The 20,986-nt window shown below is 40.0% G+C and overlaps 1 protein-coding gene across 4 annotated transcripts in view; it reads right to left on the bottom strand.

Annotated features, from left to right (window-relative positions):
- The window catches only part of RMDN2 (regulator of microtubule dynamics 2), a 32,292-nt gene extending 13,805 nt beyond the window's left edge, over positions 1 to 18,487 (bottom strand). For 3 of the 4 annotated variants that reach the window (XM_042478139.1, XM_042478166.1, XM_042478157.1), the window contains exons 1-5: positions 18,371 to 18,487; positions 12,266 to 12,729; positions 5,788 to 5,983; positions 2,762 to 2,864; positions 1,441 to 1,501 (exon numbers count right to left, since the gene is read on the bottom strand). In XM_042478139.1, coding sequence (XP_042334073.1) covers positions 1,441 to 1,501; positions 2,762 to 2,864; positions 5,788 to 5,983; positions 12,266 to 12,720 — 815 coding nt within the window. In that variant the 5' untranslated portion in view covers positions 12,721 to 12,729; positions 18,371 to 18,487. Of the gene's footprint in view, positions 1 to 1,440; positions 1,502 to 2,761; positions 2,865 to 5,787; positions 5,984 to 12,265; positions 12,730 to 13,311; positions 13,442 to 18,370 lie in introns of those variants that run through there. The other variant, XM_042478149.1, reaches the window with a different exon arrangement.
- Between the last annotated feature and the right edge of the window lie 2,499 nt (positions 18,488 to 20,986).

Raw genomic sequence — 20,986 nt, 5'->3', positions numbered from 1 at the left:
GCTTCCACCCCTTGGAATTTGTTGGTGGTCTGCCATCCAAGTACTAATAAGGGCTGACCCTGCTTAGTTTCCAAATCAGATGGGATCTGATGCCTTTAGGGCCGTCTCAATACCTAAACCCATGAATCTGAGAATATAAAATTTCCCATCAGATGAATGTTTTAGTGGAGGTCATCTTTAAGAGGAAATCGACAATATATATGTCTGTCAAACAGAATTAAGAAAATATTTTAATTGTTTCAGTCTTTTTTGGTATCAGGTGTATTTCTTTTTTGTGCATACATTCGTCTTTGTCATATTGAAGGGACTTAGCAGGGACCTTTCCTAGAGCACTGTTGATAACAAGTACCATTTTAGAACTGTTACAAGCAAGTCTAAACTACATTTTTTGTTGTAAAACTGACTGACTTTTTAACTATTAACAATACTATTTGTTATTTTAATACTTGTTCCTTGCTTTTATTCCCCCTACAGCCCTGATTTGTTAGCTAGTCAGACATCTTTGCAGAATACTGGAAAATGCAGGTAAACTAAATAAATAGCTATCATACTCTATTTAATTATATTTTTTGTTATAAGTCACATTATTTGTACCTTGTAGAACAGGGATGATCAATTTGTGGAAGAGAGGCAAAAGCTAAGAGAGATAAAAACAAAACGAGAACCATGAATGCAACAGTACAATGACTAGTGTGGAAAGATAAAGAAAATTATTATAATGATAAATACAAAGAAATAGACAATAACAAAAAAGTAAAAACAAGAGACCTCTTCCACAAAATCTGGGAACTCAAAGGGAAGTTCAAACCAAGGGCTGGGATGCTCTATGACGAGGAAAAGAACATACTAAAAGACCAAGAAGAAATAAAAAAAGATGTTGGAGGCAATACAGAGATGAGTTATAAAAGAGATGGAGAAATGAATGATACATGGAGCAAAGAACAATATAAGAATGAACCCAAATCCTAAAAAACGAAGTGGAAGCTGCAATAAGAGGAATTGGTAAAAATAAATCACCAGGAACAGATAAAATTCCAATTGAACTGTTACGATGGACATAGACAGAAAAAACTCGAGTGCTAACTAATATAAGTCAATAAATATGGAAAACTAAACAGTGGCTAACAGACAGGAAACAATCAATATACATCCCCATCCACAAAAAAGGGAGACACAAAAGACTGCAGCAACTATAGGACCAGAGCATTAATCTCCCATGTAAGCTAAATTATGCTCAAAATTCTGCAGCAAAGACTTATCCAGCATTTCAGACAGGGGGCTTTCCCAGCATTACCAGACAAAGTCAGGGACTGAACCTGGGACCTTCTGCATGTGCATCCTCTTCCACTAAGCTATGGTCCTTCTTCTCAGTTTGTGTGCTTTTGAATATGGCATAAAAGTTATTTGTTTGAGTTCAAGTTCTGTCACGCACAAACTTACCACTGGTGACTCTCAGCGACTGATGAATCCAGGCTGATAGCATTCTCAGCTACAAGTTTTCCTGCAAAAGGTGCATCATAGGGTTTTTAGTGCTATGCATGATCTGACCATAAGTCAAAGGTGGGGGACATGTGATCCTATAGATGTTGTCCCCAAAAACTTTAGCCAGCATAGCTAATGGTAAAGGATTACAGGGGCCATAACTGAACAACTTCTGGAATAATACACATTTCCCATCTCTGCAACAAAACAAACCACAGTCTTTGAAGAACATGCATAGAATATAAAGAAATCCATCATCCATTACAACTAATTCACACTGTCTCAGTGCATAAACTCAATCCATAAAAGGAAAACTGGCTTAAAATTATAACAATCCAAACTGGAATCCTGTTTGTTGTGAGGAAGGTTGTAGTGGTTTTGGGGGGGACATACTTCCAGGATAAGCCTGCTAAAGTTATTCATTTGAAAAATAAGGCATGCATGCAGAGAAGAAGCAGTTTTTCAGAAGGATCAAAACCTCCATCTTTACTTAAATTCCTCCTGCAGCCATAAAACACAACAAGGCAAGGGAAGTTCATCTTTCCCAATCCTAGCAGGAAAGCTCCAACACACCAACCTGGTGCCCTCCTGATGTGCTGGACTACAACTCCCATGATCCAAGTCAGCTGGGGATTGTAGGCAGCATGCTGAGGAAAGGTAAAGTATAAATTCAGGACACCACTGCTATTTTGCATGGCAGAAAGCAGCATAGGCACAAAAGATAAACACACACATTAGAGAACTACAGGAACATAAGAAGCTGTCTCATGCTGAGGTAGACCATTTGACTGTTTAGGCCAGTACTGTACTGTCAACTCAAAGTTGCAGTAACTCTTCAGGTTTTAGGCAGCATGCTTTCTTTGCCCTATCTAAAGATCCCCAGTACCTGATGGTCTTTCATCCAGACACTGACCAGGCCCAAGCAAACTTAATTTCCAAAAGCAGGCAAGACCAATTCTTAGCAGTTTTTTGTGGGGTTTTTTGGGCTATGTGGCCATGTTCTATCAGAGAACCTCTGATAGAACATGGCCACATAGCCCAAAAAAACCACACAAAAACCTATGGATGCCGGCCATGTAAGCCTTCGACTTTAAATTCTTAGCAGATTTTTGTATGTATTATGTATTTGCTCCAAGTGCACTTCCAAGAGCAGTGGAAACAATGGGGAAGTTCTCTTCCTCATCACATTTTCTATTTAGCATTGATTTCTGTTATTATATTGGTCCAAACAATCAGGTATCATTTTACATTTTAGAAAAAGTTTTATTGCCCAGCCAACCTTCAGAAGCGTAGTTCTTTTTTTCTTCAGCATCAGTAGTTAACATAAACATATCACCATAAGCACGGGCAAGTCTCCAAAGAAAGCCAGCACAATTTCTGTACTGCACACAAGCAGAATTAGACACGTTAGATTGCCCTCACTATAAAAAAAAATTTTTTGACATGGTTAAAATGAATTAACATACATGCCGTTGTGTAAATAAAGCACTTCATTAGATTCTAAATTCACTATTATCATTCGTTATTTTTCTATATCTACTGCAGTAACTTATAGGCTAGAACTTGATACATACTTGTTGTAATGTATCTCCTAGTAGTTTCCAATTTATGGCAAGCCTAAAGTGACACTATCATGGAATTTTCTTGGTAAGATTTGTTCAGAGGGTTTTCCTCTTTACTGTCCTCTGAGGCTGAGAGACTGTGACTTGCCCAAGGTCACCAAGTGAGTTCTCATGGCCAATTCATGGGATTCGAACCCTGGTCTGCAGGGTCATAGCCCAATGTTCAAACCACTATGAATATGAAAATCAATACATTTAAGATAATTGAGATTCTGCTGTTTCTACCTCAAAGTTCATTTCAACTGAGGTCCACACTGGATTGCAAGCATTTCTGTTTCACATGAAAATTAGCACAGGCATACTGCAGGTAACAAAGGCTGTTACAAAAAAGCTTATTTCTATGAAACACCAACTTTTGCTGTTGTGTTGCAGTCATCTGTCTGTAATAAACAACACAATAAAGCTGAGAAATAATGGGATTCTTCTGTAGCTGATCATACTATAGCTATGCGTGCCTGCCTACAACAGGTTAACAGGAACTGCCTCCAGAGTCCCTTACTGAAAATGATGCATGAACAACAAAACAAAGAGAAATGGGGAAAGCAGACAAGCCTGCCTCATTAGCTGTACCCAGCATCTTAAGGAAGTACAGATCTATAAGTTCTGCCACCAAAACAGAAATATGAAAAGTGGAGACTGGCGGGGGGGGGGGGGAGCTGTGAATACACTCTGGAAAATGCTTTCAGAGGTTTCTAGAAGGTTCAGAATGGCTTGCAAAATAAGTTAAAACAAAATACCTGTAGTTAAAACAAGAAAAGTTCCAAAAACCATTGAACAACCAATCCAATTTAAAATTAATTTAAAACAGTTCAAAAATACATTCAAAATAGAGTAAAAGATAGTATACTATATAAGAAAGTAAAATAGTACACTGATTAGATATCCTTTAGTTAAACGCTGAAGGCCTGTTCAAGAAAAAAAGTCTTTGAGACAGCAGAGAAGGGAGCCAAGTTCCTTGGAGTTTCATTTAAGATGCCACAAGACCCCCTTTTATGCCTATACCCATTGTAAATCTTTGGTCCAATACACACTGCAGAAATAATCCAGTTTGAGACTGTTTTAACTGCCCAGAATTCCCTAGCACTGAGCCAGAGCAGTTAAAGTAATCTCAGATTGGATTATTTCTGCAGTGTGTTTTGGACTTTTGTAATGCAAGATTCTTCTAATAAAGCAGTCGTCTTTAATCTCTGTAGTAAAGTATGATTCCAGTGATTTATTATTATTATTATTATTATTGCACAATAAATGTATGACACAGCACAATATTTGACAAGGCACAGTATCTGTTGGAGAGGTTTTGTATGTGCCCAGCACTGGTAATATGAAATCCAAACAGCACAAAATTAAGGATCTAGAACTATTTAGAGTGGAATATGGCTTCCACAAGAGCCACAAGCATCTGTCAGTGACCAGGAAAACAATTCTTACTACTGTCTATGTTTAGAGCTTGGAAAAAGTTTTTAAAAACTCCCAGAATCCCACTGCTAGAGTGATGAGTATGGTCATGGTGCCTGAAGAATTCTCAAACCTGTAGTTCAAAAAAGTAACTTTTCCAAACTTTGCCATGTGTACTTCGTTTTATGATCTTTTACTCCTAACTTTTAATACCCATCTGCTCTCATTCAAATAAAACAAAAGTTGTAGAGATGGCAACGTTTTTACCTTCTCTATATAACAGTTCTGCTCCTTGTAAAGACAAACACAAATTAATCACTGTGATCCACAAATGGATAAGGCAAAAGAACTGAATGTACTGCCTCAGATCACAGGAGGGGGTGGGATCAAGTATTTAAATACTATCTTGCATAAAATGAATAAACAAAAACTCCTTGCAATTAAAACACTGCAAGGGAAAGACTAGTATGAAACTGTTTTGTGTTGTGTGCTAGTTGTCATTGTTGTTTCCTCTTCTTCCTTCTTTGTTGCAAAGAATTATATAGCCTTATGCTGCCAAAAGTAAGAAATGAAGGTACAGAACAACAATTATGTATTAAGTACTAAACGGTTATCTCTTGCCTGCAGATTGTATGCAAAATTCTGCCACGCTGTTACAGGCAAGAAGATAAAACCAGATCTTTATCAATTTCAATTCACCTGTCAAGTCATGAGAAATTTGCTCATTTCACAACTTCTGATACCATCATTTTGATTCTGTCATTCATTTTCAGTAAGGCACTGAATGAAGAGGGGTTTTTAGACTACAGTTCTCAAAATTGCCCAGAATTATGGGAGTTGTCATTATAAAAAGAACTCTTCTAAGCTTTGTCCTGCAGATCCTGAACCAAAGCATGACAAGTTTACAGGATTTGACACAAGGCTTATTGTGTCAGGTATGACTTCTACGCTACTAAAGCACAGATCTTGACTACATAGTGGTGCCTTTCCTCAAAACTGCAATAAGAATCCCTCTAAATTAACTGAATATGGAGAAATTGTTTTCAGGAAATATTTGCCACATGTGGAAAACACCAGAAAATGTTCCCAAGCTTGTTAAGCGCAAGAGTCATTATTTTCAGGTACCACAGTGACAATCAAGGACCAAGCAACTTTTCCTAAAACCAACCCACATGAATAACTTCTCCAATCCAGATTTCATAAAAACATTTAAGTGAATGGCACACACACCAGTAAACTATAGATTGTGATATGAAAGCAATATTAGCATGGCACATGCCCATTATACCTTTTCTTCATTTTCAAGCAAGAGTTTGAAGCTCTCTCTTTTGTCATTATCTGAACCAGAATGCAACCTGTCGCTCTCCTGCAGAAGATTAAAGAGATCTATTTTCTCTTCTGGTGTCAAAGAGGTTGTGGAAGAATTGATCCATCCCTTTTCTTCTTCAGATTCTCCTTCAGTGTCAGTATGAGCTGTCATGTAACTAAAATTTAGGAGGGGGGAAAAACCCTTTTTAAAGCCACAGAGCACTCTTACAATGCAATATTTAACAATTTTTATCAGTTACCCCAATCATATGACTATTGTTCAGTTCATGCTGGATTTACATTCAATTTGAAGTCTCCATGTCATTTCATTTATGGTCATTAAGCAAAGTTTTCTGGGCCAAAACTCTTCTGTGGAAAAAGAACTCTGGTTCATGTTGCTGTTTACAGGGTATCACTATATATTTTTTTCCTAGTGAAATTAACAAAAAACAAGATACAGCAGGCATACCGTAAAATTCAATTTGCAATATGACCAGCAAATTTAGAAGAGAAAAATATACACTGCGGTCTTGGAATTATTTCTGTGCTTTTTTATGTAGAATTATTTCAATAGTTATTATGAAGGGATTCAACTTGAACTGTATGATCCAGCAAAATTTAAGCATGTCTAAGCCTGTAATCTTACATACGAACTTACCTCGCCAAAAATCCAATTTACCAGTAACCTACTGAAGTTCACTTCTGAGTAGACTTGCAAAGGGTTGCACTACATGTCAGGGAAAAGAGGTTAAAAGGTGCTCAATTGAAGCTGATGAAAACTTTTACCGTTGTGGCTCTGGAATGTTAACAGTTTCCTAACTAGTTTCATGTCTCAAAGAGGCCTTTCAGCATGTATTTTTCAAAGTGGGAAAATACATCTCAAATCGTCTTTCAATAATAGATTGTGAGCTTGGCTACATGTATGAAAAAAATGTATTGACCTCACAGTTGCTTTGGGCAGGGGACATGATGTTATTGACAATTTGGAAGGAAGTCACTGTAAATTTACAGGTAATTCTGTTCAGAGTGCTTTTGTCCAATTTACCAAAATTCACCTTTTACCCCAAAATTCCCTTTAAAAATCCATATAATTGTGTGTACGCCCTGTGTTCAAGGTGGCTTTGGTGTGGAGCTGTGGGCAGGAGGAGTTTGTGGTGAGCAGGGCTGGTTCTGACAAGCCTGGTGCTTGTTGCCATATATTCTTTTAAAACTCCAGTATATATTCAGCCATGAGATCAGTGGTGAGGAGTTAGATTAGGCTACTCCCTCATTCTTCTTCCACCCCACCTGAGTGTTATGTTTCTTACACTCTTTTTACTCTTATTTAATTGCAGAAAATGGAGATTTTGAGATCTTCTCACAAGTAAGTGAGCCAGTGAGTGAATGACTGGGAGGAGGGCAATTGCTGGCTCATTCACTTGGATTGATTACTCATGAGGAGATCACCATACCTACATTCTCTATAGTTAAATAAAAGGTGACACAAGTCTGATGGTGGGGGGTCAGGGGAAGGGAAGAAGGAATATGTGCACTCCATTCACTGAAGTAAGAAACAAAGATGACACAATGCCTAATCAGGTAGTGGGGAGGATCAGAGGGGTAGCCCAATCTAATCCCTCATCGCTGATCTCCTGGCTGACTACTTTCATAAGTAAAAGATAAATATGTGGGTTTTTTTCTCCTTTTTTTGGTCTTTTGTGTATGTGCACATATGTGTACATTTAAAATCTCTACCTCACTCACTGTGGTGCCAGAAGGGGGTTAGATGGGGAAGGATCCAATTGGAGTGCAAGTTGGTCACTAGATGGACAGGCAAACAATAACAGCTATTGGCTGTTAGTTTGATTCATGGTGGGAAGACAAAAAACAGTGGAATGAAATGAGTTTGCTGGGGGAAATGTGAGTGGCCAGTTAAGCCAATGTCAACTTGCTATATCTGTTAGTGTGTGGCATTGATGGGTCACTGCAAGGTCATAGCAGACCAGAAAAATGCAAAGTGAGACTGATTTTTTGGTCATTGTAGGCATTCCCTGCGATATGTTATCCTACAAAAATATTTATGTTTTAAATAAGAGAAATTAGTGCCTAAAGATAATGCATGATAATAAAGATTAAAAAATATAAAACTGAATTACAGATCCCCCCCTTGCTCTGGCCCCCCATGATTATGATGAGCTTTTGAGCTAGCAGTACTGTATCATTATACCAAATATCCTTTCAGGCTCATGGGAGAAAATGTTCTTCATTGAATAATGATCTTGAGATGAGATGTATTATCTCTTCCCTGCCAACGGAAACAATTCATGTGCTTTTAAAAAAAAAAAAATCAAGGCCTTGCTCTTACAAGGCTGAAAAGTCAAGAATTGGTCTCACAAAATTTGCTGTGCAAGAAAATTTAACACTGGAAGAAATATTCATGTGATATTCATATTAGAGAAGTATGCAATAATTTGGGGTTAGTTTGTTGGTTTCTGCATGCTGTATGTATCAGTTTGGGGTTCATGAAAACTTATGCCAGGCAAAAGCATCTCAATTCATTCAATTTGTTTGCACAAAACTACAGTCAAGGGTTGGTGCTTGTCTTCTTTCTCTGGCAGGAACAAACCAGAGAAGGGAAACTTCCACCACAAGATTTAACAAACTAATCATAATGCAAAACTCTAAACTTCATTAATCTCTCCTGATGCAAGCAGGAACAACTTATGTGCAGACATACTGCTCATTCGGGACAAACTAAAGTTGTACAGATCTTTGACTTGTTCTGCCTTACAAACACACATAAAGTTTATCTCTCTCCAGTGCTTAAGATACCAAACAAATGAGGCAAAATGGTGGTTGGATATGGAAAGAGAGCACTTTGGGGCAAGCCAGGCAGCTCCACAACTTTGGCTTTGGTTTGGCTTTTCTCTCTGCATGTCTGACAGGCTGACTGTTCTAGTCCTCCAGATCTGCAAATGGAAAACTCCCAAAAAGTCCTGAAAAAATTAGAAGGATTGAAGGAAATACCAGTGGAGACAGCAGGAAGTCACTGGGGGGTGGCCATTTCTTCTTCCCTCTACTTCTAAAATGAAGCCTAGACTTTTCTATGTTCAAGATGGTTGGGTTTTAAAATAATAAATGTGTAGGCAAAGTTTTTTCAGTCAGCATTTCAGTGGTCTGCCTTATTTTTCTATTTTACACATAAATCATTTTAAAGAGATCTCCTGCATCCTTTGCCAGGAACAATGAAAAACTAGCAGGGCTTGATAAAACCTGACAGCACCTTGCTATCCATCACTAAATCCCTCCACTTTTACTTCCTGGGACAAAAGAAAAAAATCTGTAACCTTTGTGTGATTGCCCTCCAGTGGTCTATTCTCAGAATTATACAATACAGAAACATTAGTTTTTGATGCACAACAACAACAACAAAACCTTAGATCAGGGATGGAGGATATGTGTGCCTGAAAGATGTAATTGGACTGTAACCTCTATGGTTCCTCACTACTATTTATGCCAGCTAGAGCTCATGATAGTTGTAGTCCAAACATGATTTGCCAGGCATGCAACAAGCTGATAGCAGACATGTTAAATTTTTAGATTTACTAAAAGAGTTATGCAGTATCTCCTATACCAGTGAAACACTTTGCTGGTGAGATCTGTAGATTCTTTCCCATTATACACACATTTTCTCTGTGTCCATGCAGTGATAACATTAAATGTTTGAATTAACTTCAAATTCAAGGATGGCAAAGTATTTGGAACTCACATTGAGTTATGGTTGTTCAGCCCTTGCCTACCTCTTCTTTGTAGACATGAATCTCACAGTCAAACATTTGTGATGTCCATGGAAAAAGTACTAAATGATACAGTACTGTACTTGTAAAACAAAGTGTAAAAGGCATTCTTCATGCATTCAAAAAATCCTTGAGGCTGTCCTTGAATTTTAGTGGAGAAGGATTTAAGTGCTGCAGTTGTGAAACTGTAACAGTATGGAAAAGTGATGCAACTGCAACAATGTAAACAAGATAATGTTGTATCACTCAGTTTTGCTGAGGGAGGTGTTGACCTCCCAAGATCCAGGGGCTGCAATTGTGAAACTAGAACAGAATGAAATACTGATACATCTGGCAGCAACATTAAAAAAGACAATAATATTACAATGAATTGTGCTTGTGCAGAATTGTGCAGCTAGACATTACCAATAATGTCTAGAATTACTGGAATTTTAAAATCACTTGCTGTAAAGCAAGACTAAGACCTGTTACAGACTGCCAAAATAAAGCTGCTTCGGGTCTCTTTGGAGGTAGACTGTTTAAATGATGCATGCATCCTAAGAATCCAGAAGCTGCACCAAAGCTGCCCTCCAGTGCTTAGGACTGGAGTGTGGCTTTGGCCCGACCTCTGGACTCTTAGGACCCATGCATCATTTAAATAGCATACCTCCAAAGAGTCCCGAAACAGCTTTATTTTGGCAGTCTGTAACAGGCCTAAGAGAAGATGATCCAGAATATTCTTGACAACTGTATCCTAACAACCTTACAAGTTTAGTCAGGGATTCTTGCAAGGCACAATATTAATCTGAATGCTAAATTTTAATTTAATTAAAATTGAATTAAATTAATTAAGACTAATGAATTCAAATTAAAAGCGCCAAAACCAATGCAATTTATCTGTCATAACATTGCACAGCATTACTAATTTACGTATAATACAAAGATTAGCAGGGACAAAAAGTTTAGTTATCTAAATAAGGTGTCAATGGAGATTTCAGGGTGTTGACAGAATCCAACTTCCAATAGCCAAAGCCTGAATTGCCAATGGTCAGAGTTGCTGAGAGTAGTAGTCCAATGACATTTGGATGTCCACAGGCTCTCCAGTCCTCTGATATATATATATATATGTGTGTGTGTGTGTGTGTGTGTGTGTGTGTGCGTGTATTTGGGGAGGGGGGTTGCTGCTAAAATTAAAAATCACTTCCCTTTTTCTTCCTCCATTAAAAATGGATAATGGATGGGTCTACTTCATTACCATTCTTCTTGTTTTCTTATACCTTGTTTTGTTAACTTTTCACTAATATATATAAAAAATTGGAAACTGTGCTAGGTTTATGAAAAAGACAGGGGATGTGCTTTTTAAGTGCACAGGACACAGTATATTAGTATGCAACGTGAACACCACATGCATACTTTGCTGTGTGTTTTTAATATGCTGGCTTGATTCCTAGATGTGCACTCTGCTTTATATTCCATGGTACATCTAGGTGGAACTAACTGATTAAACTATATCCATGCAGTGTCAGCAAGAGAGATCCAGTATTAGATAAAGCTTTACTGGCAGAGGTGCAGACACTATAGTGAAAGAGATAAGTTTCACCACAGGGATTGGATTTTCCATTGTAAATTGCTCCTAAGATAAGGCAAGACTAAGAGGCACAAATTATGCTGCGCAGCACTATCACAGGTTTCTGGAGTTGAGGCTAAACAAGAGATAAAACTAGCATGATCTACTTGAAAATAAGATATAGGAAGGTCAAAATGAGAAGGCCTAGCTAGATGCATATACCTAATGAAGTGTACAGACTACAAAAGCAAAGGCAACCCATCTCTTTTAAACATAAATCCCTAAAACATTTTAATATCCGAAAGCAATAATGGAATTCCAGCTTTTGCAAGTCATTCACAACATTATTATTCCCTCATCTCATGGCCTCATTTGCATACAACACTAAAGGCCTCCCCTCTATGTTCTGGCATGACCATGGCAAGGACATAGGATGCGTTTGCATTTCCTTTCAACTAACTCCAGTTTATTTTGTCCAAACAACAAACTGCAGTTAAGTTTTAATGATAGTTTACCCACACAAGCCAAGACTGCAAATCTCAGTTGGAAGCTGTCTTATTTGGACAAACTACTAAAACTAATCACAGATGTGTCTAATACAGTGGTCCCTCAGCTTATGCAGGGGATTTGTTCTAGAACCCCTCTCCCCCGTAAGCCGAAAAATGTGCATGCTCAAGTCCCATTCAATTGAATGAGGCTCGTGCTCGCACCATGGGAGTGTGCGCATGCTGTGGGCGCGTGGGCCATTCTTTCTCCCATTGCGTGGCTTCTGCGTAAGCAGGCATGGGCACACTGTATGAACAAACTTACATATTATAATTAACTGGAAACAGAACCAAAGGCTTCCAGCTTCCTTCACCTAGTTGCACTGAATGAGAAATCTGAGCCATAACATTAAACTAAACTTCAGTGTTATGTCCAAAACCAAACTCTAGGAGGTACCTGAATCAAGTACTGTTCAACAATTTAATGGTTCAGAGTTTTTTGGTGCTTACATACTTAAAATGAGTGGTTATACTATATGAAAGCAATTTTTAATTTATGTTTAACATCAAATATACATTTTTTTTAATTTTTAAAAATGTTAATGCTTAATTAAAAATGGGAATAAACCTGAAATATTTTTTAATACCCACCCGCCTTCACTTTCTGCCTCTTCAGAACTGGTGGTGTCCGTCATGCCCTGAGTTGCCTCAACCTTCCTCTTCTTTGTTGCCCTGTGTAAAGGACTGGTCCTCTGAATATCTGTTTTGCCTTGGAGTTCATTTTGAACAAGTTCTTCCAACTTTGGAACAGCTTCTTTCAAAATTTTCACCTCTTTTTTAAGTTCGTCCACATTTACCAGTAAGCCATTCAGTTTCTCAAGTATCTGAAGCTGTCTTCCTTGCAGGAGCATCATTGTTCCTTGTTCATTGTGAGCATCATATGGAAAATCTATTAAATCAAAACTCTTCTCTGAATTCGGAAATGTGGGCAAATGTACAGCTTTCCTGGGTTCCCGTATTTTACGATACCAGAGTACAACCAAAGTTATTCCAGCAGCCCCTGCCATTAAGCCAAATATTAGCCTTTTGTTTTCAGAGTGAGCCATGCTTTTCGTCTGAAATAATACAAAGCAGAAGAGAATTGCCAGTTTAATTATTTCTATGAAACTCTCAGGGGTTTTTTTTGGGGGGGGGGGAGGGGGGGTAAAGTAGGCTAAAGAGATATGGCAGTTCCACTTACAAACCAGTTATACAGGACTTGTCAACTAAAAGGTTACAACCCTAAACACATCTGGATGAAAACAAATGCATAGTAAAATAGGGCAATCACAAACTCGGCCATTCTCCTATCTAACTGCTTTTTGGGATTACTCTGTTTGAAAACAGTGGAGATTTTGAAGATTAATACATACTCTGCCTTTATTAACAAAGTAGGGTACTATTGGAAAGATCCCATTAAAAAATCCTCAGAATTTATTTTGTTTGATTAAATATATTACCATGATCCCACATCTCTCATCTACACATCAAATGAGCAATTATTTCGCCTGCATACTAAAGATATATATGTTCATTTGGCTTTGAGGGTGAAACTGGCACAGAGAGCAACGTTTTAACTGTATAGTCTGAGGCAAAAATCCCACACAGAGTTAAGTGCACATTACTGTACACTCCAGGATGTAGTGTCCAACACCTACCAAGACATGCTTGCAACAGGCTCCATGTTGACATCCAGAACCACGTGGGCCTGATCCTCCTCCATACTTGCCAGAACTTGTTTACTTTTCTCTGAGCTAACAGGCAGGAGCAATTATAAGGCAGCAACAATACATGATCTTCTTGCCTTGCACTCTCTGTTTCAGTGATCATACAGATTGGGCCCAGAGGAAGAAGGCAAGCACATGAGAAGCCATGGCAAGAAAAAGAAGCCCCGACATAGGACTTAACGGCCCCTCCAAACAGGGAGTCCACTTTGGTACAAAATACACTGCAGAAATAATCCAGTTTTAGACCACTTTAACTGCCCTGGCTCAGTGCTAGGGAATCCTGGGAATTGTAGTTTATTGTGGCACCAGAGCTTTCTGTTAGAGAAGGTTAAATGTCTCACAAAAGTACAGTTCCCAGAATTCCCTAGCATTGAGCCAGGGCAGTTAAGGTGGTCTCAAACTGGATTATTTCTGCAGTGCATTTTGGACCAATGTCTGTGATGAAAGGTTACTAGCATTCTAATGGCTCACATTATCTGCCTGGAACCTTTGTGAAACGGTGGGCTAAAATATACAATAGTATAATGACCTATATAAATTTAAATTAGACAATGAGGAAATTGAAATAGTTAAAGATTTCTCATACTTGGAATCAAACATCATTCAGAACAGAGACTGCAGTCAAGAGATAAGAAGAAGGAATGGGAAGGGCAATCATGAAAGAGCTAGAGAAGATCCTAAAGAGTAAAGATATGCAACTGAGAATCATCCAGACCATGGTATTCCTAAACATTATGTATGGACGTGAGAGCTGGATAGTAAAAAAAAAACTAGATAAAAAGAAAACCAACTCATTTGAAATGTGGTGCTTGAGAAGAGTGCTGAGCACACTGTGGACAGCCAAAAAGACAAACAAATGGGTCCTTGGATAGATCAAGCCTGAAATACTCCTATTTGCTAAAATGATTAAATTGATGTTGTTGTACTTTAGTCACATAATGAGAAAATACAATAATGCTAGAGAAGGAGGAGGGAAGTTAAAAGAGAGGAAGGCCATATGCTAGACTGGTCTTGTGGTCTCTTCCAACTCTATGATTCTATGATCCTATGAGGTCATGGGTATTAATTTGCAGCAGCTAAGCAGAATAATGGAGGACAGAGATTCTTGGTGATGTCTCATCCACTGGGTCACCATGGGTCGAGATTGACTTGAGAGCAGTTATCAACAAATAGAAATAAATAGATGTACAGACAGAAAAGCAGTTTGGTCAATTATCTCTTGACTGCAGTCTCTGTTCTGAACAATGTTTGATCCCAAGTATGAGAAATCTTTATTTCATTTTCCTCACTGTCTAATTTGAATTTATGTAGGTCATTATACTGTTGTGTATTTTTAGCTCACCCAAAAGTCTGTCCAAGACAATGAGTAAAACATGAAGAAAGTACTTCCATGGGCTTGTTTTGCACCTTGTCATGAAAACTAGTGCATTCAGTGATGGGAAACTTAGCCAAGGGGTCCCACCCATGTAAGAGATCCAAGACAAAGGCATAATCCTGGCTTAATCACTCAATTGTGTGGAAGATTTTCAGATGAAGTTGCGCTCATCTAGGAGTTATCTCGGGAAGAACCAGGAATGCTCCAGCAAAAAACCATTCACTGGGAAATCCTGTGAATAGCTTCTCAATAGCACGAATGAAACATGATTGTGGGAGTGCAAAAGTTAATCACGCTTCATTCACGCTATTGCAGAAGCAACAAGGGTTACCCAAAATGCATTTTGGTGGAAGCAATCAATTCTCCTTGCCAGGATCAGTTTTGCAGTGTATATCAGCCTTTTTTTTTTTTTTTTTTTTAGGTATAGGGCACAATTTTGTTTACACTGGATTAAAACAATGTGGCGAAGTAATATATTTTATTTTGTTGTTTTTTACAGCACATACGCGAAACAATCAATTCCAGTGTAGTAATGATTCATTTATGGATGTGTGAGAAATGCGATATTATATGGTAATGTCACAATAATAAAGCAATTGTGTAACAGTGCAAAAATATCGAGCGCTATAGCCCTACTGTTGTGTTAGCTTTTGTTACTGCGATTATTGCTGAATTGGCCCTGGTGTGATAATCTCCCCTGTCTCAATTCATTCTCTATTGGGAATCAGCCCACCTCCTGGAGCAGACTAGATCAAGAGGTACTCTGTGAGTTAGGGTTGCCTTCCATACAAACACATACCTGGAAATTAATTCTTGCAGCTAACCTCAGACTAAAACAAACCTAGGTTCAAGATGTGTGGCTAAAATCCTATGCACTATGGATGGACACCATGTGGTCCTTCAAATCTTGCTGGACTACATCTCTCAGCATTCCTCGCCATTTGTCATGCTGGTTAGGACTGTTGGAAGTTGCAATCCAACAACATCTGGAGGGCCACATGATTCCCAGACTTACTAGGCACACTAACTTGTAAGTAAGCACAATTTAACTCTGTAAAACTCATTCTGGGCAAACATAACTCAGATCCAGCTTTTTAAAGATAACGCTAACCTGGAACAAAGTCCAAAACAAACTGAGACCTGAGACTTAAACCCTACTTGACAGTCTGTTACAGAACAACAAAAGAGCTATGGAATTGAAGTATTTATGTAGCAGGCATAACTCCAATGAGAACCAGTTCCAAGTAACAACCTCCAGAGGGGTAGTCATGTTAGTCTATTGCAACAAAACAACAATGCATCATTGCTTCCTCTGATACATGCATCTCCACAGGCATCTGAGGAAGTAGGCTCAAGTCTATGAAAGCTCCTGCTACCATCTTCCATTTCAAGTAGGGGCTATCTGCACTGCAGAAATAATCCAATTTGACACTGCTTTAACTGCCATGGCTCCATGCAATGGAATTCTGTGGTTTATAGTTCTGTGAGAGATTTAGCCTTCCCACTCTGAGGGCTTTAGCATCACAACAAACTACAGTTCCCAGAATTCCATAGCGTTTGACCATGGCAGTTAAAGCAGTCTTAAACTGGATTATTTCTGCAACATGGATGCAGCCAGAGTTTCAAAGGTGCTGCAAGATCCCTTTGCATATTGATTTTCCAGACTAACACAGTTATGTCTTCAAATGCATATGACTCCAAGAAGGCTGTCTATTGATCTGCATTAATAACAATCACTTTGAGTGTCTCAGTAGTCCTGCATACAATTGTTCCATAATCAGGGGTCATCAAATGTGCCTTTCCAGATGTTGTTGTACAGTAACTCCCACGATTCCTCACCACTGGCTAGGCTGGCTGGGGCAGCTGGGAGCTGCACTCCAATAAATAGGTTTTTGTAGGAGACAGCCAGCACGATACTGTATAATGGTTTCACAGAGTTGGACTGTGACTCTGGAGACCCTGGGTTTGATTCCTTGCTCAGCCATAAAATCCACTGAGTGACCTTGGGAAAATCACATGCTCTCAGCCTCAGGGGAAGGCAATGGGAAACCTCCTTTGAACCAGTCTTGCCAAGAAAAGCTCAGGATAGGTTTGCCTTAGCGTCACCAAAAGTCAAAAATGACTTGAAGGCACACAACAACACAAGTTTTGGATGGGAGTTCACTCTCATCAACATGGCTACCCCTGGATATGTTTACCATCATAAATATGCAACTCTTTACACTGACACAACTGTCTTTGTAGCTTCTGCTGCCAAATAAGCTGTTTTCCCTTCAGGTGTTGTTGTGTGCCTTCAAGTCATTTCCAACTTATGGTGACCCTAAGGCAACCCTATTAAGGTGTTTTCTTGGCAAGTTTCTTCAAAGGGATTTTGCCATTGCCATCCTCTGAAGCTGAGAGGCTTTCCATGGCTGAGCCAGATTCAAAACCTGACCTCCGGAGTTGAGTATGTCTTGAGTCCTTCTACTTCTTAATTGTTTGGGTTGAAATATTATTCTGATGAAATTCCCAAAGAATTTGGGAGAAAGAGGCCACTGGGAAGGCTGTGCTTTCAGGCACTTCTGAAAGCGAACGACCTTTGAACTAGGATGATAAGAGTCCAGAGATGACCTTGTTACAGCCTGCCATGATTAACTAACCTTTGTCCTGTGCAGCATCCGCACTACAGACACAACCCAGTTTGACACTGCTTTCACAACCATGGCTCTATGCTATGGAATTCTGGGAATGGTGGGATTACTATTATTCTTATTGTGAAGTCAAAGGCTTTCATGGCTGGCATCCATAGCTTTTTGTGGGTTTTTTGGGCAATGTGGCCATGTTCTAGAAGAGTTTGTTCCTGATGTTTCGCCACCATCTGTGTTTGGCATCTTCAAAGAAAGAAATAATAATCCCTCCCTTTCAGGGAGGCTCACAACATTAAAAAAACATACATGAAAATGGTACATTAAAACAGAATTAAGTTATTACAACATTAAAACAAATTAGATGTTAAAAGAAGAAAATACCGGTAAAAAGATAAAGATGTTTTAAAAATCATACTTTAAAACAATACAACACTCCAACACAACTTTGTGTTTCAAATGCCTCTTCAAGGGTAGTTGGTTGTGGCACCAAAGCCCTGCTGATAGTCTGACAGCCATTTTCCTCAGCACTGCATCCGCACTGCAGAAATAACCCAGTTTGACACCACTTTAACTGCCCTGGCTCCATGCAGTGGAATTATGGGGTGTGTAGTTTTGTGGGACATGTAGCCTCCTCTGCAGAGAGAGCTCTGGTGCCACAACACACTACAATCCCCAGGGCTCCTTAATACTGAGCCAGGGCAGTCCAAGCGGTCCCAAACTGGATTATTTCTGCAGTGTGTTTTGGGGAGTCTCCAAAACCCCCTGCAGAAACAATCCAGTCTGAAACCGCTTTGACTGCCCTGGCTCAGGGCTAAGGAGCCCTGGGGATTGTAGTGTGTTGTGGCACCAGAGCTCTCTCTGCAGAGAAGGCTACATGTCCCACAAAACTACATTTCCCAGGGTTCCCTAGCACTGGGCCAGGGCAGTTAAAGGGGTCTCAAGAAGATGGACTGTTTCTGCAGGGGGCTTCTGGGGGCGGTTTTCTTACCTGCTCCTGGGCTTGGCGACGGGGGGCCAGGAAAGCTCCCTGGGGCGCTGGGACTGGGCTCAGGAACCGCAGCCTCTCCTTTTCCCAGGAGGGCACTAGGGCAGGGAAGGGAGGGAGGGAGGAGGAGGAGGCAGAGGCGGAGACACTCCTCCCTCCAGGGCCGCCCTCCGCTTCCGAGGCCTGGCGCTCCCTGCAGAGACTGAGGCGCCTCACCTGCTCCAGGCTCCAAGGCCTCCTCAGGCCCCTCAGGAAGCGCCCTGGAGACCAGGCCTAGCCCTCCTCCTCCTCCTCCTCTTCCTCCAGGGCATGGCCTCCCTTTCAGCCTTCTGCCCAGGAAGGATTCCCACATGTCCTCCATTTTAGGGGAATAAGAAGCATGGATTTGTATTGATATAGAGGACGCCAGGCTTAGTCCTCCTTTTCCAGGACATGGCCTGCATTTAAGTCTTCTGCCCAGGAGGGGTTCCAGACATGTACCCCATTTCGAGCATCACTAAGAAACATGAATTTACATTTCTATGCAAGGTGACCAAGCCTAGCCCTCCTTTTGCAGGACATGGCCTGCATTTCAGCCTTCTGTCCAGAAGGGATTCCCAAATGTCCTCCGCTTGGGCCATGATCGTTCATTTATATGCAGGCATCCTCCTTTTTCATAGACATGTCTTATATTCTAGCCGTCTGTCCAGGAGGGATTCCCAAATGTGCTCCATTTTAGGGGAATAAGAAGCATGGATTTACATTCATATGCAGAGTGAGCAGACATGGTCCTCCTTTTCCAGGTCATGTCCTACCTTTCAGCCTTCCGTATGGAAGGGATTCCAGAAATGTACTCCTTTACAGCAATAGCAAGTACATTTCTATACCACTCATCAGTGCGCTTAAGCACTCCCTCAGTGGTTTACCATCTGTAAGCTAATTGCCCCCAAGAAGCTGGGTACTCATTTTAGCCGCCTCAGAAGGATGCAAGGCTGAGTTGACTCCGAGCCCTTGGCTGGTATTGAACTCGCACCCTTGAGGCTTGTGAGTGAGTGGCTGCAGTACAGGCATTATGAGCATCACTAAGATGCATGAAGTTATATTTATATGCAAGGTGAACAGACTTGGTCTTCCTTTTCCAAGACATGCGCTATTTCAGCCTTCTGTCCAGGAGGGATCCAAAAATGTCCTCCATTTTAAGCAGGACCAAGAAGAATGAATTAATATTTGTATGAGTGTTTCAGCTTTTATTTGGTCATGTACTTCATTTTTCTTGAACGTACTACATTTTGCGGTGCCTTGTTCTTTTAAAGTTCTGGTCACCTTGGGTGTCACCCCCCCCCCCCCCATTGGCCCTTTCCCATACCACACCATTTGTTGTTGTTAGCTGCCCTTAAGTCGATCAGCTCATGGCAACCTGGTGGATGAGACATCTCCAAGTATCCTTCAATGCCCATAACCCCTCTAATCGAGTCTATCTATCCATCCCCTCTTTCTTCTACCCTCTAGCATTGTTTTTTTTTTTTCCTCGTGAGCCATGCCTTCTTATTATGTGGCCAAAGCATGACAGCATCAACTTGATCATATAGGCTTCCAAGCAGAGCTCTGGTCTGATCTACTCAAGGACCCATTTGTTTGTATTTCTGGCTGTCCACAGTATCCTAAGTACTCTTCTCCAGCACCACACCTTGAATGAGTTGATTTTCTTTCTGTCTGCTTCCTTCACTGGCCAGCTCAATGGGGAATACTATTGCCTTCATTCTAACTTTAGTGGCTCAGTTGTATATCTTTACTTTTCAGGATCTTTTCTAACTGCCCTACCCATTCCTAGTCTTCTTATTTCATGACTGCAATCTCCACTCTGGACAATGTTTGATCCTAAGCACAGGAATTCATTGACTATTTCAATTTCCTCTTTATCTAGGTTGAACTTACATAGATCCTGTATGGTCATTATTTTTGTTTTCTTTAAGTTCAGCATTAACCCTGCCTTTGCACTTTCATCTTTGACCGTCCTCAGTAACTGTTCCAGGTCTGTGATATCTTCTGCCAGTATTAGTGTGTCATCAGTTGTTGATCCTTCCTCCTATCTTCACTCCTCCTTCTGAGTCTAAGGGCCGAAATAGATTGCTGAAAAAAGCCCACTTCCAGGCATCACCAGAGTGTGACATTTACATGCCAAATGTTCCAGTGATGCCTGAAAGCCAAAGGAATAGCAGGTGTGAATGCCAGTGTGGCCTAGTGGTTTGGGTGTTGGACTAGGAGAAGAAACTTGCCAAGTAAACCCTATGATAGGTGCTCCTTAGGGTCATCATAGTTAGGAAATGACTTGAGACGATATCACACAGGAGGAATATCTCCCAATTAAAAAAAAGAAAAAAAAAAGAAAGTAGGGCCAATTCAAAAATGAATGCTTTATGCGAATGGTTATCAAATGCACAGAAGAACACAGCGCCTTGGGCATGCCTGAGCTCACCTCCTCCTCATCCCAGCCCTCGGAGCCAGAGGCGGCATGGGTTTTTGTTTCCCCCCCCTCCCCCCTATGGAAATTATTTTTACTCTTTTAAGTCATTTATGCTTTTAGCAAGGTTATTGTATAAAGGGTATTATATATGATTATTGTTGTTGGACCTACTTGAT

The sequence above is a fragment of the Sceloporus undulatus genome, chromosome 1 (genome assembly GCF_019175285.1).
Source record: "Sceloporus undulatus isolate JIND9_A2432 ecotype Alabama chromosome 1, SceUnd_v1.1, whole genome shotgun sequence".
NCBI lineage: Eukaryota > Metazoa > Chordata > Lepidosauria > Squamata > Phrynosomatidae > Sceloporus > Sceloporus undulatus.
Note: the sequence above shows the minus strand (reverse complement) of the source record. Positions and strands in the feature narration are given on the sequence as shown.